The 20171-nt window shown below is 41.3% G+C and overlaps 2 protein-coding genes across 5 annotated transcripts in view; both read left to right on the forward strand.

Annotated features, from left to right (window-relative positions):
• LOC122971288 (myosin phosphatase Rho interacting protein) overlaps nt 1–2612 on the forward strand; it is a 41084-nt gene extending 38472 nt beyond the window's left edge. For both annotated transcript variants that reach the window (XM_044337866.1, XM_044337867.1), the window contains one exon: nt 1609–2612. In XM_044337866.1, coding sequence (XP_044193801.1) covers nt 1609–1680 — 72 coding nt within the window. In that variant the 3' untranslated portion in view covers nt 1681–2612. The remainder of the gene's footprint in view (nt 1–1608) is intronic.
• A 2287-nt stretch (nt 2613–4899) lies between these two features.
• si:dkey-94l16.4 (transcription factor 20) lies at nt 4900–19467 on the forward strand. 3 transcript variants are annotated; one of them, XM_044337869.1, is made up of 6 exons: nt 4900–5130; nt 6314–9039; nt 10637–10730; nt 11301–11353; nt 11533–11604; nt 15364–16220. In XM_044337869.1, exons 2-5 carry the CDS (start codon nt 6319–6321, stop codon nt 11578–11580), a joined length of 2916 nt encoding a protein of 971 aa, XP_044193804.1. In that variant the 5' UTR covers nt 4900–5130; nt 6314–6318; the 3' UTR covers nt 11581–11604; nt 15364–16220. The 3 variants fall into 3 exon arrangements, with proteins under 3 accessions (XP_044193804.1, XP_044193803.1, XP_044193805.1); XM_044337868.1 differs by lacking the exon at nt 15364–16220 and adding an exon at nt 16724–19467 and having other exon boundaries at nt 4901–5130; XM_044337870.1 differs by lacking the exon at nt 15364–16220 and adding an exon at nt 16724–19467 and having other exon boundaries at nt 4904–5130; nt 11304–11353.
• The last annotated feature ends 704 nt before the right edge of the window (nt 19468–20171 follow it).

Here is a 20171-nt window from a genome sequence, read left to right on the forward strand (position 1 = left end):
GTCCTGTTTTGACAGTAAAGGTCTCCCACCACAATAAAGGCTGAAAAGCAGTTTCAAGTGACTTCCTGCCATCTACAGGTCACACGCGGAGTTGCATGCAGCATTGCATGCCCCACAGTTGCATCATTATTGGCAGTATTCCTGCTGAGCTGCATTTTGTTTACTCATTTTGTGACTCCATCAAAACGGCACTGTTGGGATTGTGATGCAAAGTAAACACGGTAGTAGTCTAACACACAGTTGCTGGTGTGTTTTCCCCCCTTCTGTCTTCAGTCTGTGAATCGTGACATGCCCTGGGACAGTTAGGGCTGCAGAGGGACGTGTAGGCCTCCTTCCCCTCTCCTTTTAGGTACGACACACCCACGGGTGTTTGAGCACATCCTCTTGTCCTCCACCTCTAAAGCACTCAATAAAATATGAGTCACTACTTCACATTAGCATGCACGAATATTCCCCCCCCCCTTCCACAGACGCATGATGGTGAAGAACGAATGACGTCAGGTCTGGCAGAGTGACAGTGTGTCTGAGCGATCACAGCGTTTGATAATAACTAATGGGTGTGTCTTCTTACAGTTGTTTATTTAGACTCAGTGCCACACTGTGGAGCCCCAAAACTAACAAAAGGCAGCAGCTGATTATCCCATGAGTCAAATATATGACTGAATAATGAGATGGGATTTTCTATGTATGTCTAGGGTTGGAATGGGAGAGTCTGTGTGTGTGTGTGTGTGTGTGTGTGTGTGTGTGTGTGTGTGTGTGTGTGTGTGTGTGTGTGTGTGTGTGTGTGTGTGTGTGTGTGTGTGTGTGTGTGTGTGTGTGTGTGTGTGTGTGTGGTGAATACAGACTGGACCAATGTGACTAACTTCATTGAAAACACTGGTAGTTAATACAGAGTGCCATCCTTTCAGCTAGCAGCTAGCTTTTGTTATAAAACTACAGTTTAGGTCCTGTTAATCATCCATATACAATGTACTGCTAAAATAACACTATCAACTCTCATAACAGTAGCTAAAGCATTTTAACCAGCAAGCTAATGCTAACAAGGCTAGCTGGCTAACACTACTTAAGAGTTTTAGTTACATTCTGTGACAAAATGTAGCTGCAGCTGAAAGTCTGGTGCTCAGCATGTTTAGCTTCCAGTGTTTTCAGGTAAGCTAGCTAGTTTAAGGAAAATTGGAAAAGGGGCAAAGTGAATCGATAAATTATTAAATTTGTGTGAAGACCAAAATGGGAAAACTAAAGACTAGAAAACTAAAATGAACTAGTTAAAGATAAATTGAGATTTGTATTTTATTAACTGATTTGAGGTTAAAGGAAACTCCTTATACACCTCATTTTAACTAACAGTATTGTGCGTTGGTGTATTCAGTTATAGTTTTGACTCATATGAACCTTCAACTAACTTCTGTCTGTTTCGGGGCTCCATACAACACGGGGTGTTCAAGGGTTTTCCAGTCAAATGTCATGTGGTGTGTGGGCTCTCGTGATTCCATTTTTAGTATTAACTCACTGGGTGACAGAGGGAAACGCTGAAATTAACTGCCTGCACATCCTGTCTGGACAACATGCTCAGTATTAACAGCTGCTTTTCTCTCTCAACTCCTGCAGAGTCTAAAGGAAGGGCTGACGGCTGAGCAGAGACTCCACCTGTTTGAAAATAAAGACACTAAGGAGTTCTGACAGTGACGCATCGTGTCTACCTACCTTGCTGCATGTTTAGAAGCCCACTATATTTTAGCTCTGTAATGACTTATTTAGTAACACTACACACTGGTCACAAAACACAGATCATATATTATTAAAAGAAACATGGTATGAAGTTTGAATTTCATGTCTAGAGTTTGCATTCCATGCACTTCAGTTAACTGTGACATTTTTTGTATTGTTTATTTTTTGCTGCCATGTCTTACTGTAAATACTGTTTTTAATTGAGCATCTGTCCTGCATACACTAAAACTATGACTGTGTAAGCTACTGTTTTAACTCCCTAGACTGTTGCTAGCCAAAAGGCATAAATGTGATGTTTAACGGCTAAACACAGCTACATTTTGATGAGTGAGTAATACTTGCATAACGAAACCATAGGAACAAGTCTGGCGTTCAGGTCTGCACGTTAAAACGCTCCACCCCTCCTTTATCATTCCAGCACAGATGGAAGTGTTGCTCAGTAAACAAGCTATGGAACAAAAAAAAAAAAGTGCTCGTCTGCATTATCAAAACAAGTATCTACCATGTTGCTTCATCGCCTGACTTTAAATTAACATCATAGATGTTCTCTGCAATCCTTCGATCAACCTGAGATAGATGAAAAGGCGACAGCTGAATGCATATGGATTGGATTCTTTGACTATAATTTAAATATATATATATATGAAAATTTATATAGAGTTTTTTTTTTTTTCTCTCACTGCAATCATTGGTCCAGCTGTATAGGAGTTGTTGGAGTTGGTTATGTTTGTAGTCTTGTTCAGTGGCAGTCCCTTTGTATTTATTTAAATGGTTGGGATTTTTCTTTCACATTCCCATTCCTCTGTACTCTATTATTGTAAATATAAAGCAAATATACACCAACTGACTACAGGTTTATTAGCAATAAATATTTTTGCACCCTTTGTGACTGTTTTGTGTTGTTTACAGTTCTTTCATATGTTTACTGTTGTCCAGACATTATGCTGAATACAAGTAAAATGATGCCTCCTCACACACAGCACAGATATCAGGAACATAACAGTGCATGGAGCTCATTGTAAATGCTGGACACACCACTTCCTCCCTACAGTGACCAATCATTTAGTAGCTTTTGCACATATGGTGCTGACATCTATATGGACTGAAGCCTTTTTGTAACTATTACATTCATACTGACTTCAGTTTGATTCCATTTTTGAAATTCAGAAAGCTGCAAATCAACATATACAGAACAGGAAAGTGAAAGTGGAACAAAACCAAATATTACATAATGACTAACCTCATTTTTATAGAAATCAATCAACCTGACTTAATGATGACCACTGGTTGTCCTTCACTGACCTTTTTTCCCACAGTAGTTAGTTCACCATGTCATGGCAGTAAAGCCCAGGTGTAATTATTAACAGTAATAATAGCAGTGTTACATTCAGGTGTGCCAGTTCCAGTGTCCGGATATCGTACATGTTTGCTCACTGGGACATTTCAGTGGAACGGAGCCATCGTTAAATGTTATCAGTTCCATCTGTACCTTTCCTGCTATGAGAAGTTGAAATGTCTCAACCTGAAAAAGGGCCACTTCCTGTCTCAGTGTGCAAAGTGGTAAGAGTGTTGCAATCAACCACAGGTGTGTTTATAACCTCGAGTGAGACGCAGCGATGTGGCCACCGGCGAAAATTCCCAACAGTAAATAACACAGAGGCCTTTTGAAACATCACTCTGTACTGTTAATGTCTGTCACAGCTTGTCTTCAGTTACAGATAACAGCTTTAATTTTGCTCTCTGCTTTACAAAAGGTGTTAACATTAAAAAATATTGCTGTTGAGTGTCTGTAAGAATGTAGGAAAGAGGTCAAATATGTGCACATTTGAGCTTTTTCAGAGTAGAAATATGTTCTGAGTGTTAGATTGTCAAAATCTTTCAAGATTTGGCTTTGAATGTGTCTTGAAACAGGCACAAACTTTTGTGAATATCATTCTGGATGAAACAACCCCAACTCAAGCTCCACTTACAAGCTTTTTCCAGGGTTTTCAGCCGTTTCACATAGTCTTCATCAGCAAATGGAGCTTGCTCAGTTGTGATGTAGATGGAATTATTGATATGTGAGCGAAGAAGCTGTTATGACTTCATCCCCTCCTGCACTTAAATTATAGGCATGAGAGTGGATTCTTGACCTTGAAGCTCTCAACCGCATGACACGGACTTCAGACAGATTTGCATGTCAACAGAACCGTTTCCATGACAACTGAAGAAAATCCGCTGATGAAGCGTGATGACTATGATAGAATTGAAAGCTCTGGAAAAAGCAAGTAAATGGAACTAGGAGTTAAGTCTTTTGTCGAACTGCTGTTCCCAAGATCAAGAATGAACTTTTATGTTTAACATTTGTAAATATCCACTCTAATGTAATGTTATTCCCCATATTTAAAAAGTATATGTATTTGGTTCTCAGTAGGGCATATACATACTTTTTATTCTACTGTGGTATGAATCTTTTAATTAATGCTTCTGCAAATGCCCCAACTTTGCAGAAGTGCCATAATAAAGTGTTGGAACCTTTATAGTAATTTTCTGAAATTTCACTCTAGTGTTTTTATCTTTTTTTAATGTTTTTTTTATGAATCACCAACTATTTAATCAAAGAAAGAAAGTCAGAAGGCACTTGCATCATGTGAAACATCTCTTCAGAGCAACAGATGTTTACAAATCATTTGAAAATGTGCCATGTTAAAGTTATTTTATATTAAAATGACAGCAGATGTTCTCTGAGGGTCAGTAGGTTGGATGGGAACAGGTCCCACCACTGTGTTCCCATGATGCCTCTCTGCTCTACAGCTGGGTGACAACTGCTCCACTGCTGCTCAGCTTACTTGTCAAGCCACCCGGAGTTACAACACAGCTGATAGCAATGCCAAATAATTATGTCACTTCAAGAAAATAATTAAAAGAAGAAGAAAAAAAGACAGAGGTCATCATGACCCAGGTTGTCTGTCTTGTTTGCGTTCAACGTTTGAACTTTCTGGAGTTTTGCCATCTTTCATGCAACAGCTGATCAAATGATTCCCACTGAACTGGACAATGAGCTGCCTGTCTGCTCACATTTGGATCAATTGCGCATTTGCTAATTTACATTATTTTAATATATTTTATTGATGTTGTTTCAAATTTAAAAAAAAAAAAAAAGAAAACCACTAAAACGTAGCACTAATAGTTTTATTGTGACGGGGGTCTCCGGAAGTTTGAGATTATATAGTAAACAACTTGACGCTGCTGCTGTCAGAGTAGTGTGTTCCTGGAAAGTGTGTGGATGTTCATTTAATTCGGGTCTTTCTCTCCTTGTTGTTTTGTTAGGCTTCGTCAGAATAGATGGGCTCCTGAAAGAGATGCAGGGTGGAGCGGCTTCTTAACTGGACGTTTAAAGACGCTTCGGTCCCTCCTGCCCCGGTAAGTTCAGACCAGCAGCTCAGTCTTTGTCTCATCCAGCCGGGCCTTGTCCCGACCTACCGCTCTGTTAACGGAGAGAACGTGCAGCCAAACTCCATGAAAAGTCCTCTTAAATTTAATAATACTACGCTTATCTTTGAATTTATGCATCTAGTGGAAAGTAAAGCATACATTTTTAAATCAGTAAGACCCTCTCTTCAATTCGGAATACATGTAATACAGCAAATGACACCGTTTGAAATAAGATTAGACATTTTTAAATCGGTTTAGTCGTTGTTCTTACAACAAAGTTACTCAAAGCCGTATTGGGCAGTAACGAACAGTGTGAGCCACCGAGCCATAAAAGTTGGTATTATATCGAAATAAGCAGCTTCTTGAAGAAGTACACCTCGCCGAAAAGAAGAGTGATCGCTACCGATCAGTTGAATTTGTAAAACTATGTTCTGTGGTACATGACTTTCCGTCACAAATGAAAACCACTTAATGCTCCCAGATAAGAAACGAGCTAACGTTAGCTGTGGCTAAGCTAAGCTAACTGTCGTTAGCAAATCTGACCTGTCAGCGTTGGTGGTGAATACTCAGCCGGTTCTCTGGAAACAGACAGTCCATTTAATCTAAGTACTCGGTATCATAAACATTCAATAATATTAAGATAACTTGGTAAAGTTATCTTTCCTGTCGTCTTCGATAACGTTAATGAAATTCAAGACCACGCCAGTTTCCTAGCTAATGCCAACGTTATGACTTATTGCGGGTTTTAAGTGTTTGTGGTTTAACTTTATGCTTAATTTTTAAGTATATCGTAGAAAAGCAAAGAAAACTTAAATAATACGGCAGCAAAGTGATGACTTAAAAAGTAGTTTTGGGCTTTGGGCAACAGTAGTTAAACTATGACCTCGAGTTTCTTAGTTTAGCTTATTAACTTGATTTATATCAGGGACCATGTACAAAATACATCCTCTCAAAAGGAAAAGATGCTTTGCACCAGATTTAGTTACTAGCTAATTTCCATCTTCAGTCTCTGGGCTGGTGAACAGAAACAAATCAGAAAGAAAGACTAAGAGTATTTGTGCTGACCCTCAGAAATGATCATTTCAGAAATGTTTTATTCTAACAGCCTTTCTCAACAGACCCCACATTCATAACTTACATCAGTTTCTTTTATCCTCTCTGTACATTGCAGTTGTTATGGAGCAGCCACCTGGGAGCTTAGATGATCTACAGCCTCAAGACCTCTCCAGCGTCCCCACAGTGATCGACCTGACCAGGAAAGGTGAGGAATGTGTCCTCAACGCCACGTCCCTGGATGCCCTGCGGGTGGTCAAGAGCCCCGGCTGGTACCCAAACTCCGGGACCAGCAACCCTGGATTACCCTCCTCAGAGACCGGCTCCCCGGACGTCACTCTCCAATCAGGGGATCAAATTCAACCAGACAATGCCTTCTCCCACACTACAGTCACCCTCTCCTACGTGAGCAGGTCTCACGTCTTCTCCGCTCATGACTCCCTGTCTCAACATTCTCCTCTGTACAGTGTACCACCCATCAGCAAGTTCTCCCTTCAGCCTCCTTGTGAGTCTGAGAAAGGGCTTGGGGTGACTGGCTATGCACTGAACCAGCATTACGAGGAGGATGTTGACAGGCCCGTGGACCTCGCCACCCAGACAGAACTTTTTGAGTCATTGTCTCAGGCTCAGGTGGCGCCAGAGAACAATGGTGGCATACTTTTAACGCAGCAGCCTCATGAGGTCAATGGTGGAGTCATTTCCAGTGATGGGGAGGTGGATAAGCCCCTGCAAGGCGAAGAGGAGCACAGCCTTTCTCAGAAAACGGAAGACAGTGTGGGGTTGGAGAACGGTCAAGGTGACAGCTCGTCAACTTCAGGGGTGTGTGCTGAATCCTCACCGGAGACTCTCACCCCTGCTATAGGAGAGGATGAGGGGGGCTCTGAGGTGCTCTTTCTCATGTCTAAGAAACAGGACCCAGTGGTGGTCCCTAACAACGTGGGTGCTAGAGACCTGTGTTCATTGAGCAGGGAGTACATCAGTGCTCTGGAGGACCCCGTCTCCCCCTCCGCTACCTCACTGGACGATGTAGAGGATGTGTTCGTCCTGCCTCAGGCCTCCAGCTCGCCCAGCGGCGACAACTTGTTGCTGGAGACGGCCGATGAGGTTGTGTGGGATGGCTCGAGTACAGAAGGGGCCATTCAGCTGAACTCTGGCATCAGCGATACTACCACAAAGTTAGATGCAAGCAATGAAAATAAGCAGCCTTTTCATAGACGAAAGGCAGTGTTGGATCCTTTGATCGATTTGACAGATGATGTTTGTTTGTCAGATGTTTCGGAAGAAAAACCCAAGACTGTCATTCCTCACATGAACGGGAATGCAAAGGCACTACAGAGGACTTTAAAAGAAAAGAAACTGCCAATGCGTTCCGGGAGAGGGACGCGGTTAGAGGCTATAGTCATGAATATAAATTCCAGCAGGTATAAAGTGTCAGGATGCATACGCACCAATAAGAATGCCAAGGCTTCCCAAACAACAGTTAGTGATTCAAACTTAGCTAGTCCTAAGAAGATGGCCACCCTGTCAGCAGGAAAGAAGAAAAGCAGAGCGAAGGCGCCTCTCTCAGTGAAAACAAAAAAAGCAGTAACCCCAGTGAAACGGGGTAAAAATAATAGCATTAACACTGACAGTTGCAAAGACTCTACCTCTGATTCTGAAATCATCAATAAGTCTAAAAAGTCACATAGCAGCACACCTCCAAAAAGCCCTCAGTTAGTTGCACACAAGAGGTCAAGGAAAGAGCCAGAGGATGTTTCACACCCCGGACACTCACCACACACTAGCCCTGTGAGGTCAAAGAGGAAACCCTCGGCAGTGTTAAGTCCTCAGTTTGCTGTGCACAAAAACTCAAAGAAGGAGCCAGAGCTTGTTTGTCACCCGGACCCCTCACTGGAAACTCACCCGGCAAGATTTTCCCCACCACCACCAACACCACCACCACCAACAAAATCTCCAAAGAAAAGCCAAGGCGCAGCCAAAGGCAAGGCTACAGGTAGGAAATCTTCTACTGCCAAGACGAAAGCTGCTCGCACTCCCAAGAGGAGACGAAAGAAACACACAGGGAGCCAGTCTTCCTCCATGTTTTCCCCCAAGGAGCCTGAGATCAAGTTGAAGTATGTCAACTACAAGGAGGAGAAAAGGGACTTGAGGATGGACAGTTTTTCTCCGTTCGTCCGCGTGGAGCGTCAACAGTCAACGCCGTCACTGTGTACTGTAATCAACTACCCCGAGGAGGTAAGGACACAACACAAGAAGGGCCAGCAGCAACAGGGTCACCCCAGTGGCTTCATTTCTGCAGTTGTACCCAGCACTTCCTGTCTCCAGCTGGGCCGGGCGTCCACACACAGCCAGCACCAGCGCTCTCTCGTCTGCTGCCTGTGTGGGCAGTCAGCCAACGCCATGGACTTGGGAGATCTCCATGGCCCCTACTACCCTGAGGGGTACCAGCCAAGCACCAAAAGACCAGCCAGCACGTCGGGCCTCAAAGAGGATGAGGACTACAGCGATTCAGACTCTTCGTCCTGCAGTATCAGGGGCAGGGGGAGGAAGCGTGCCATTCCACCCACTCCGTGGGCCCTCCGGCCGGGGGCTCAGCTAAAGCAGAAGGGCCTCCTGGGGAGCCACCGGTGGACCGGTGACAACACCAGTAGCCCTGCAGCTAAGCGGGCTAAGTCAGACGCCGGCTCTGCAGATGTGGAGGACTGGTACAGCCCCCCTGTGCTGCCTCTGGAGCCCTGCGAGTACTGGCTCCATGAAGACTGCGGCATCTGGTCTGCAGGCGTGTTCCTGGTGAAGGGCAAAGTCTACGGATTGGAGGAGGCTGTCAAGGTGGCCCAGGAGACGGTAAAGCTGCACTTTAAGCCTGTGATGTGAATGCATTATTACACAATGCCACGTGGAGATGTAGCTGATATAATGGAGCAAATGACAGAACATTAAGGATGATAATGCAGTAATAATCTGCCTGTTTATTTACTTGTTTTCTTGGCCTCTAGGATACTAATAGTTTTCTGATGTTATCAAATCATTAAAGCATGAGTAAGGATGAATAATTGACAATTATGTCAGCTAGAAACTGAAACTTGTTGTTGCAGACAGGCAACACTGAGACTTGTAATTTGCACAATATGACAAATCTTGCAGTGCTTTGAGGGTTTGGCTCATGCTGCATTACAAGTGAACATTACAAATGTTTGCAATTAACCTTCCCCACCGTTGGTCCATAGTGGACAGAAAAAGCTCAGTCCACTCTCTGCCTGTCGCTTTCAGACCAGCGCAGTCCACTGTAAATCCCTCTCCATCTCGTACCCCCCCATTAAGACTAAGATGTCGTCTTTCCACACACGATATCTGACCTGTTAGACTTGTTACCCCCCCACGCCCTGTTCACAGCTATGCATGGAAGCCGCCCACCACTAATCTGTCAGCCAGTAAGTAATTCTACTGGAGCAGTTAAGGTGGGACAAGTTCTGCTCTTTCACTTCAAACATTCAGATTTCAAACAATTTTGTACATTTTGCAGATTTCCTAACTTGTTAATTATCTCATCACTCCTTTACTCTTTACCTTTTTATCTTGCAATCCCCTTGTGGGGGTCCTGACTTTCAGGTTGGGAACTAATGATCTAGTGTAACAGGAAAAATGCTATGACATGTGCTACATCCACGCTCCCACAGGGACAACATTGTGAAGAATAATGAATACGTCAGGCTACATAGCCATACGTGTCACTTTGACATGTCACAGCAGGAAAAGCACAGGTGTAAGTCATAAAATAAATGATGGCTAAATGCCATTTAGCTGCTTCAGTTTCAGGGTGCTGGTATCACACATGCTGGCTCACCTGTCATGACTTACTGGGACACTTAAGTAGAACGGAACCATTGTTAATGTGATTAGTAACACCTGTGAAAGAGTCAAAGTGCCTCCGGTGTAGTTTCCTTTTGTGAGGTTGAAGGTAAGAACGTTTCTCCGCAATATTAATAAATGAAGACCTGAATAAATAAGATGTTAATTGGGTGTCTGCGGGTCTTCAGATTCTTAAAACATCTTGAGTTTTATAACCCAACATCAAGGTCATGAAAGACTCTTCTGGTAATTACAGCCTTTAGGTTCAAAATTCCTTTTGAAAGGTCTTGAAGGAGTGTCTCTGGTGCGCTGCTTTTCTCAGCATCGATGGTGAGTCAGGGGTTCCGTCTTAATGTCACGTGGTTTGTAAGCACTGCCAGCATTATATAGGCGAAAACACATCGATACTGTTTCCATTCTTTCATTCCATTCTGTTATACGTTGGAAACATCATGGCTATCTTTTGATGCAAGCATCCTGTTGCAGACACGCACATGTTGTCATCATTGTGAATTTGCTCAAAGTTGCAGACATCCTGGTTATGACTGAAACAGTATGTGTTGTGTGTGTTTTTTTGTTTGTGTTTTTTTAGATGTGCTCAGCCTGCTGTGACCCAGGTGCTACGCTGGGCTGCTTCTTCAAAGGCTGTCCCAATAAATACCACTACAGGTGTGCTCTGGAGTCAGGTAAGTACTGCTCTCTGCCCTTCACCTCCACTCAGCACATAGTGCAGTCACTTATCCTGTCCAATCCTTTCCTCTGTGTTTGTACAGATATTGTGCATGTTTTTTTGTTTTTTAAATAGGTTTTGTGTCATTTTAAAGGGTCAGTTCACCAACATTTTATTTAACCATACAGATGGTTAAATTTTTATTTGTTTGATGTTGCAGCTTAACACTGTAACTGTTATAATTTAACGCTAAAATGTAGGGCTGGGCAATATGATAAATGATATGGCAGAAGTGTTGTCTTTTCATGGTTTGAAGGCTGCATTTTCTGAACTTGCCAGACTTCGTGATATATGATTTTGCCCTAAATACACCCACTAGTAGAGTTTTGTGTTGAGTGTCTGGGTGTTAAGTTGATCTGTGTGTGTGTGTGTGTGTGTGCAACGGTCTGTCTGTAAATAGCTCTTTTGTGAAGTGCTGTTGGCTGTTATTGCTTCCGTGAAGCCTGAACTTGCATGTGTGGGTGGAAGGACCTTTTTGGATGAATCAGTGGTGGCATCTTTAACTCATGTTCTGTTCTTGTTCTAGCAGACTGTGTACTCATTGAAGAAAACTTCTCCATGAAGTGTAAAAAGCACAAGGTGAGCAGGAATAACCTTGAGCCAGTGGGGGGAAAAAAAAAAGATCTTTACAGAATCTAGTGTGTCTGTACTTGTATAGAAGACTCGCTGTAGCTGTCTGCTGTTTTTAAAAGGTGTCACGGGAAATGGTATAATGTGAAGTAAATATGAACTCTTTGATTTTTCACTCCTCCCCCTAGAACAAGACATTCAAAGCCCCCCCAGGGAGCCGCTGGGACGACAGGTGACACAGTTAGCGGTAATCTCTTGTGGTAAGTAAATACCTGCTCTGCTTTGCTAAGAAACAACATGTTGCTCTGCAGTTTCAAATGTATTAAAATTCATATTGTGACACTAATGACTAACATGAGAACTGATGCATCATTTAAAGAGACAGTTCTCTGATTTTACACGTCAGAATCAATTTTCATTTTCAATTTTTGCAGCCTGTAAAAAAACAAAAAAAACAAAGAACTGTTGTATAATATCTTCTGAGTTTTAAAAATTGCATTATGGGAAATGAGGTATCTAGGGTTTTTGGAGCTTGACCCATACAAGGGACTAAAAGTCAGGATATCTCAGCCTCTGCTGCTTGAATTTTAGACATTTTTTTGTATCCCAGCTATATGTAGCTCCAACAGTAAGTCATTGGTGTAGACTATAGTTGTTTATCACTGGTTCCAGCTTCTAAAATGGGAGGATTTGCTGATTTTTTTTTTTTTTTTTTTTTTTTTTTGCTCAGTTTTGTATTCAGTTCATTTCCTTTTAAGTTTTGGACTGGTTTTAATTAAAAAAACAAAAGCAAAACACATAGTGAAGTAATGTTGCTATGGGCTTTGGGAGCTTAGGATGGGCACAATTGGTGCTTTTTTATTCTTTTTTTTTTTTTTTTTTTTGACATTTTATAGATTTTAAACTTTTTTGGGGGGGGGGCCCTAGTGAGCAGTAGGCAGTCAATTTAGGTCTGTGGCTTCTTTTGCTATTAGGGCAAGTTTCTACATTAATAAAAAATAAATAAATAAAAAATTGAGGCCTGTTGCAGCAGCTGAGTCTTAATTTGAATTCTTAATTTCAAGTGTAAAGTCAACACTGACTGCTATGCTGTAACTACATGGTTTCACACTGAACTCACCACGGCTACACCACAGTATAATGAATGTACTGTGGCTAAAAAGGGAATTTCATACTAAACAGACTGTAACTTTAGAATATACCAATTCAGTTTAGCTAACTCTGACTGCCGAAACCTAAAATATTAACTTCAGCTGAACTTTACGGTGCATTTTTGTACAGAATAAGGACTTAGGATTTTACCCCTCATGTCTTACAGTTAAATGGCTTTTGTGGGGAATAACTTCAAGGAGTAGCTTCAAGGGAATAGAGTGAGAAACGTTACAGCAATGAAGCAAATTTCCATGTACATATTGGCACATCAGAAATGTAAGACAGACTTAAAAAACAAAACAAACAGAACCTGTCCTTTTAACTACATGGTTTTTTTTCTCAAGGAAATACAGCAAATAAATCACACTCCTGTCTGTTCCAAAACTGAAACTATGTAGCACAATTCTGAGTGTGCATGTCAGTGTCATAAATGTCAGTTTGTCAGAATTGGTTTATACCTGCTCTGGGAAGGTGTAAAATTTCAGTTTTATCTAGATCAGTTCCGTCTTAACACTGTAACTGACTTATGTGGTGCAACCTGTTTTCACTGAGTCAGTTTGCTTCTCACACAACGCTGAGCTACTTTCACATCTGCACACATGCAACAGGTGGCTCATGTTCAGGAGCCTGTTGTACCTGCTGTTCGTTATAACGCAAGATCCCGTTAATCCCATCGGTCACAGTTGTGATGTTTTTTAAATTTTTTTATTTATTTATTTTTTCTGGAAGCCCTAAAAGTGTTGTTGTTGGCTTTTGGCAAGAAATTCAACTTTCAAATGAAAATGTTGTCTTGATTAAAATTTATCAATGTCATATGACTAGTTTGAAATGTCACATGACCAGATCAGTTTACTTCCTGTTTGCACCTCTGGAAGATGATGTTTTCCTCAGACTTCTACAAAAAGAAGTAAAACATGTTAATTCAGTGCTTCTCAAAGTGGAGTCCAGGGACCCTCAGCTGGTCCCCAGCAAAATGGGGAATAATTATTCAATTATTTTCACTATATTTCCATACATAAGTAACACAGTGACAGACTGTGTGACTATTTTGGTCATGGGTTTCATACAGTTTCTGTAATAAAAGCAAAAATCTTACCAGATGTGGCACCCTGGGACAAAATCTTATCAAATGGGGTTCTGTGGTCAGTTTAGGCGTCCTTACTGCCTTAATTAATAGATAGAACTATCATATTTTGTACATATACTCTTTTGTCCACTACTGATACATTTTGAGAATTATACTCCTGCATATATATTTTGCTCATAATAGGTGTACATTTGTTACCCGATAATATAACAGTGTTTCAATTGAAAACACAGGTTTTGGCTGTTAATCCTAGTTATCATTTGTTTTGTGTTTTTACACAGTTTAAGACGTACGTTACCCTCCAAGTGCTACGTGCACGTCATTCCTACACTTGAAAAAGAGGCAGTTGAAAGTGACTGTGACGATGATGGCTCAGATAGGTAGTACCAGGGTGAAACGATTTGCCAAGTAAACTATTGAATGATGATGCAGAGGGGAATTATCTGGAGGATGAGGTGGATGTTCATAAGAACCAATTGGTGTGCCCCTCCTCCTCCACCTCCCATTCCTGCTGCAGTCAGTGTTGAAGCAAACTTACCACCACTGCCATATCTTGGCGAGTCTCCGACAGCGACCAGCTGAAAAAGGAGATGCCCTGAGGAAAACGAGACCCCACGACGCCACAAAAAAACAGAAACCATCTCTTCAAAATATGCAAAACAGGGACACGGCTTTTAAAAGATCAAAACAGCCGACCGCGTCAAAGATTCCAGATTTCGTGACTATGGCCCAACTGCAGCAGAGCGCATAAGCAAACTAAACCTGATCAAGTCAATTTGTTTCTGTTACTGTACCCTCCTATTGTGAGGGAGCTCACCGTTGAGATGTCAAACACTTCTTCAATGTAAACCAAAGAGAAGATTCTTGATCTGAACATGGATGAGTTGCTGGCTTTCTATGGGGTTCCTCTCACATCTGGCTATAGTTCTGTGCTGCGGCGGCACATGTTTTGGTCATATGACCCTGGTGTATACAATGAAACCGTCTCAAATGCAATGAGAATGAATTGCTTTGATGAGATAATGGCCTCAATCCATCTGGTGGATAACTCAAAGGCCACAAACGACCCTTTCTACAAAGTACAGCCCATCTTCAGTGCACTGAATGAGTCTTACAAAATGATATCATATCCAAAACGGTTATCGGTTGTCGAAAGAATAATGCCTTATTATGGCAGGCATGGTTGCAAGCAGTTCATCAGGGGCAAACCTATCTGGTTTGGGTATAAATTGTGGAGCCTTGGCCACACCTACAGGGTACATATATCATATGGAGCCCTGTTGCACACACATCTCCCTGAAACTGGCCTTGGACAGGGCTCAGGTGTAGTCTTCAGTCTAGTTCCTCCAGGGTGTAACTTTGTACATGACAACCTTTTCACCTCACTAAGCCTCCCTCCTTCATGAAATGACAAAACAAGTTTATGGATGTCTTAGCACTCTGACACAGTGCCGCCTGCGTGATGCCCCTTTCACAGATGTGACTAATTTCCAAAAAATTACCTCACGGAAGCTCTGAGGTTCTTACACAGGGAGAAAAGGTACTGGTACGGTGGAGGGATAACAGTGTTGCAACCAATGCTGCTGAGGAGTATTCTGAGGTTGTTGTAAACAGGTGGAACAAAGAGGAAAAAAGCCTACGACAAAGTTCTACAGCCCATTTGTAGCCTCACATACAACTAAAACATGGGATTTGCGGATCTTCATGATCTTCAGGTGTCAAGACGCAGGGCTACAATAAGGTCAAAGAAGTGGTCAACCTTTTCTTCGTCCCTTCACAGTGCGGTGGTGAATAGCTGGTTGTTCTTCAGAGATGTTGGTGGTAGTGAATATGACCTCCTGGCCTTTCAGTGATCTGTGTCCCTGGCTCTCCTAAAAAGATGGAAAATTACCTCTTGGCCACAGCAGAAGATCTTGGATTGCAACAGCTGTCACTCAGGATTCTGCAAGAGGTGATGGAAAATCTCACTGGCCTGTGAACACAAGGAACCGTTCCCACAGATGGTGTGACAAGCGCACAGTATATGCATGTGAGAAGTGTGATACATCTCTCCACACTGAACGCTTCAGGCGTTTTCATGGAGAGTGAAGTTTAGCCGATGAGCTGTGGTCTACTGTTTACTCTAATTTGTTGAAACGGTTTTATGAGAGTGTGAAATAAGTACATTGTAGTCACTGATAGTGCTCTACAGTATGCACTGCCCGAGTACGTTTTGCACTGTGTTTTAAGACAGTTTATATCTGCCTGCTGATATGTTGTATGTTTTTTTGAAATGTGAAGTAGCAGGATGATATAGCTGACTCAGCTTCTATTAACGATGTTAATCAATCTAACTCAGTTATTGCTCCAAGATGTTTTTGTAAATGACGAGACACTTTATTTTAAAAGGAAAAATGTTAAATGTTAACCTATTGACAATACAGTGGAATGTATGAAGCCATTTTGAGACAAAATGTCTGCTATGTAATGTTGATATTTTATAAGCTATGACTTAACCACCAGATGGATTCAAAGAAAAACAGGGTTCACTTTTATACTGTTACAATGTATCCTTATTATATTATATATTTAATTTTACTTTAATGTTATTTTTATTGTTTCAATGTCCTGGCTTCTGTTTGTCAGTCTAAACATTGTGTTAAATGAACACCAGTAATAAAGTTATGAAGTAAATTTTAAACATTCGTCATTCTTTTGTTGCATATGTTACTGTTGTTTTAAGATTGTCACTGTGTAAATGGGTCTTATTGAAGAATTTGTATGAATTCTGACTGTGCTGTTTCCCATCGAGTATAAAACCAAATATTTCACCTTTTGTAACCAACATACAATCAAAAAGGGTGTAAAGTTTGTGTGTACGGGAGGTCTAAGGAGTAAAATGCATGTAATCAAATTACATGGAAAAATTTAGGATTAAACGAGATCATGGAGATTTAAACATCATTAAACTAAGAACAGGTTGCACCACACTAGTTTGTACATAGAGATGGGTTGTTATTCAGTAATTACACCTAGCAACTGCCAGGTGGAACTGTTGCGTAAGAGTAGTAAGTAAAATGTATGAGAGTGTGTTGTTTGTTTGTTTTTGTTTTCAGATGAATCCCTCATTTTGAATGACATTTTTCTTTGCTTTCATCCAGACATTCACCTGCACCATCCTGCAGGGACTCTCCTTCTCCTTCTGCTGGTAACCATGGCGACTGTGGACCAGGGTTCTTCTGACTGACAGCTAGCACCCGTAAACCTTAACTTCACCCTCTGCTCTTCAACTGCACTGTTAACCCCCGACACTGTGACTGCAGGAGCCCAGTCACCGATCCTCCCTCAGTCCAGTCTGACGGTACTCATCAGACGATGAGGAAACCTCCTCTCACTTCCCTTAAAGTAACATGCTGAATTTGTCATTTGTGTTATCACTTTGTAGTTATTTATATGGATTTTTTTCCTGGATTAAATATGAATAACAATCAAAGATATTTAATTTTTTAAAGATTTTGTAAGTATTTGATTATATTTGGTTTATTTATTCCTGGAGTTTCTTATTGGCTTCTTGAGCAGTTGTCAAAGAGGTTTGATTGTGTGTTTTTTAAGTTATTGGTAAAGTAGTAGTTGTTGAAATATCAAGCCAGTCAAGTAGATGCTGGTTTTATTAAAGAAAGGAGAGAAAAAGGGCTGGTCGGTCGAGAAATGACCCTCAGTTAATCCTCACAGAACAAGGTACCTGATTCTTAAATGTTATTGGATGCTGTCAACACACCAGGGTCTGTATTCAATATAACACCTTTTTGGATAATCACATAAGGCCTTCTGTTTTGTTTCACAAAACGTGGGGCAATAGGCAAGTCTCAAATTCACCCAAACGACACTTGCACTAAAACGTCGGACCCAGTTGATGTAATGGAGGGAACTGAACAGTGTGTGTTTGAATGTATTCTCCCCGTACGAGGGGTTTTTGCAGGAAGCACTTTGGAGTGGCACTGAACACGTCTGGTCCTCTGCTCTGGCTGCAGTATTACCGTCTTCAGCTGACTGCCCCGCCCCCCCCCCTCCCCGTCGTATCGTTTGCTTCTGGCTCTCTCATGTGGTTCTTTTGAGGTTCACAGGTCATTAAAAAGAACCACATCTTAACTGTCATGTGATTTTTTTATTTGGCTTCAAGCACTTTGGCCTCCCACATCAGGCTGGGAGCGTTTAAATGCGCCCGTGTTGTGTTCGTCTTCACGGCCCAGAATAAGTTAGTATCTTAATGGAATTTGAATGAAATAGATTGTGAGCCCTGCTGGAGGAAAATAAATTGAAGCAGGCTCAGTTTTTTTTGTTGTTGTTTTTTTTTTCCTGGAAATAACACACAAGTCATCTATTGTTTACTGGGATTCTCCTCTGTCGGAGCGGCAATATCTTCTTTCTAATCAGTTTCATTTTCTGAACTTCGTGGCACAATATTCACATCAGCTCGCCTGTGCTGCTGTTGATCGAACCTCAACAGACATTATTCTACTTTTTTAAAACTACAGGACCGTTCAGCTGCTGAATCACTCACTTTCGACTAAGGTTAAAGAAGGATGCATGTTTGCAGATGTAGCTGACATGGGAAATCTTTGGTTTACATCAATCCATCAATCTACTTCGATAGGAATGGCCGTTCTAGTATTAAGATTCCTGTTCTGATGTATTTTTTAGTTCTTAACTTGGGCCTAAATGGTGTATTTCCTCCAGAACCTCTCTGAAAAAGCCTTATCTGATGTACAAGAGGTATACACAGTTTTTCCTACTCTCACTAGCTTGCGGTGCAACGACAAATCAGTGGATGTACATGGCCTTCCTTTGGACATCCCAATGACTGAAGGCAGCTTGCATGCACTTTTCTGCTGCAGACTTTGTTGTTGTTGTTAATACCAGGGGCCTGAACCCTCCTACCACACAGGTACACTCTTACTCTCTGGGACTTGTGTAAACCATGTACTGACTTTAGTTCCCAGTGTATTAGTACCTGTTGAATCAGGTGTGGAGGTCAGGGCTTTGGCCTGTCAGCCTGCCTGTTTGTTTTAGAGAAAAGTCTATGTGATCAGTGTTGGTGTGACGTCTCCGTGTACTTTTGCATAGCACCATTAGGGGCAGCGTTGTGCTGTCTGAGACCAGTGTGTGAGCTCCATTTAAGCCCACTGCTCACTATCCACACAGATGGAGCTGAAGGCTTCGGCTGCTTTGTGTCTCACCAGCAGATGCAGGACACAACACACACTCTCACACACATACACACATATACCCAAATTTCTTGATCCTGAAACACCACGTCTCTTTCAGTTGTGCCATTTTTGTTTTTTGTGTATTTTATACTTTGTTGCAGTGAAATTGAGTGTTTTTTTTTTTTTCTTTTTTTACAAGCAGCAACACAAACATTTTTACCGTATTTTGGTTTTTGTTTAAAAGCAGTTGTTTGCATTGTACCAAATACAGCTTTTGGAATATGTTTTATTCTTACAAAGTGTTTGGATTTTTCTAATATTTTGTCCGTGTGTTAATCTCAGGGCTGAATCTCAGATATTCTAATGATTTGAATTTTATTTTGTGATTTTTGTTCATTTGGGCTCATTATGTTAACCCCACATTGACTGGAGCAATGATACATGTAGCAGGATGTGGTTATCTCCTCAGATGCAAAGCCTTCTGTCCTGGTACACACACCCCATCACATTCCAACACCTCGTCCACGTGTCTCTGTCAGTGCTGTGGTGTTTTTAGGTTTAACATGGGACTAGGACTGCCAACTCGTGTCACTTTTTCCATTGTCTTTCTTTTGTGGCAACTTTTTGTACCATCTTGCCCACCTCTTGGAGCACCAGAGGTCATGTAATTGTCAAAAATAAATATTTTGTTCAACGTTGTGGTTTTCTGGGAGAGATTTGTGTTCTTTTGGTTACGAGCAGAAAAGGTTTTAATTTAGAAAAGGGAAATAATAGATTTTATATTATCTGATATATATGGAGCTCAAAAATGGCCAACATTGAACAAAACATAAAATAAATGCAAAATATTAAGAGTAATATAAATATATGTATCAGTTAATTGTGAAATAATTCAATAGGTTATTATTGTGAAATATTTCACTCATTTTTGTAATCATTTCTTGTAATTATATATTAATTAAAGCCAGGACACTGACAGTGAGCCATGCACAATGCTTTTCCTGACCAAATCCAATTCTGCAGTTCCCCTCAGTTCTAAAGAGCATTTTAGTGTCTTTCAGCACATTGTTTAGTTTGGTTAATTGTTCATAGCTTCATGGTGTTTAATTTAATCTCACCACTTTCAGCAGCAGGCAGCTGTTTAAGCAAAAGCTGTGCGCTACCTGCCTAGCCGCTAACAGCAAAGCTAGCGACTAGCTGCTGAACAAAGTGGAGCATGTTGGTTGGAAATAGTTAAAAGGAAAGTGAATATTGGACTTTAACATTTGTCATGTTAATATTTGTATCTCTATGTCTGATAGATGTGTAAACAGGCAGCTGTTTGCTAACAAATTGACTAATTGCTAACTCCATAAAGTGATAATGTGTCAGTGTTGTGTTTATAGCTTGTTCTGCTGCCACC

The sequence above is a fragment of the Thunnus albacares genome, chromosome 20, assembly GCF_914725855.1.
Source record: "Thunnus albacares chromosome 20, fThuAlb1.1, whole genome shotgun sequence".
In the NCBI taxonomy this organism is placed as follows: domain Eukaryota; kingdom Metazoa; phylum Chordata; class Actinopteri; order Scombriformes; family Scombridae; genus Thunnus; species Thunnus albacares.

Coding starts and splice junctions, on each gene's coding strand:
- si:dkey-94l16.4 (XM_044337869.1), top strand. CDS start 6,319: ATGGAGCAGCCACCTGGGAGCTTAGATGATCTACAGCCTCAAGACCTC. Junction 9,040..10,636: donor TCAAGGTGGCCCAGGAGACG/GTAAAGCTGCAC, acceptor GTGTTTTTTTAG/ATGTGCTCAGCCTGCTGTGA. Junction 10,731..11,300: donor CAGGTGTGCTCTGGAGTCAG/GTAAGTACTGCT, acceptor TTCTTGTTCTAG/CAGACTGTGTACTCATTGAA.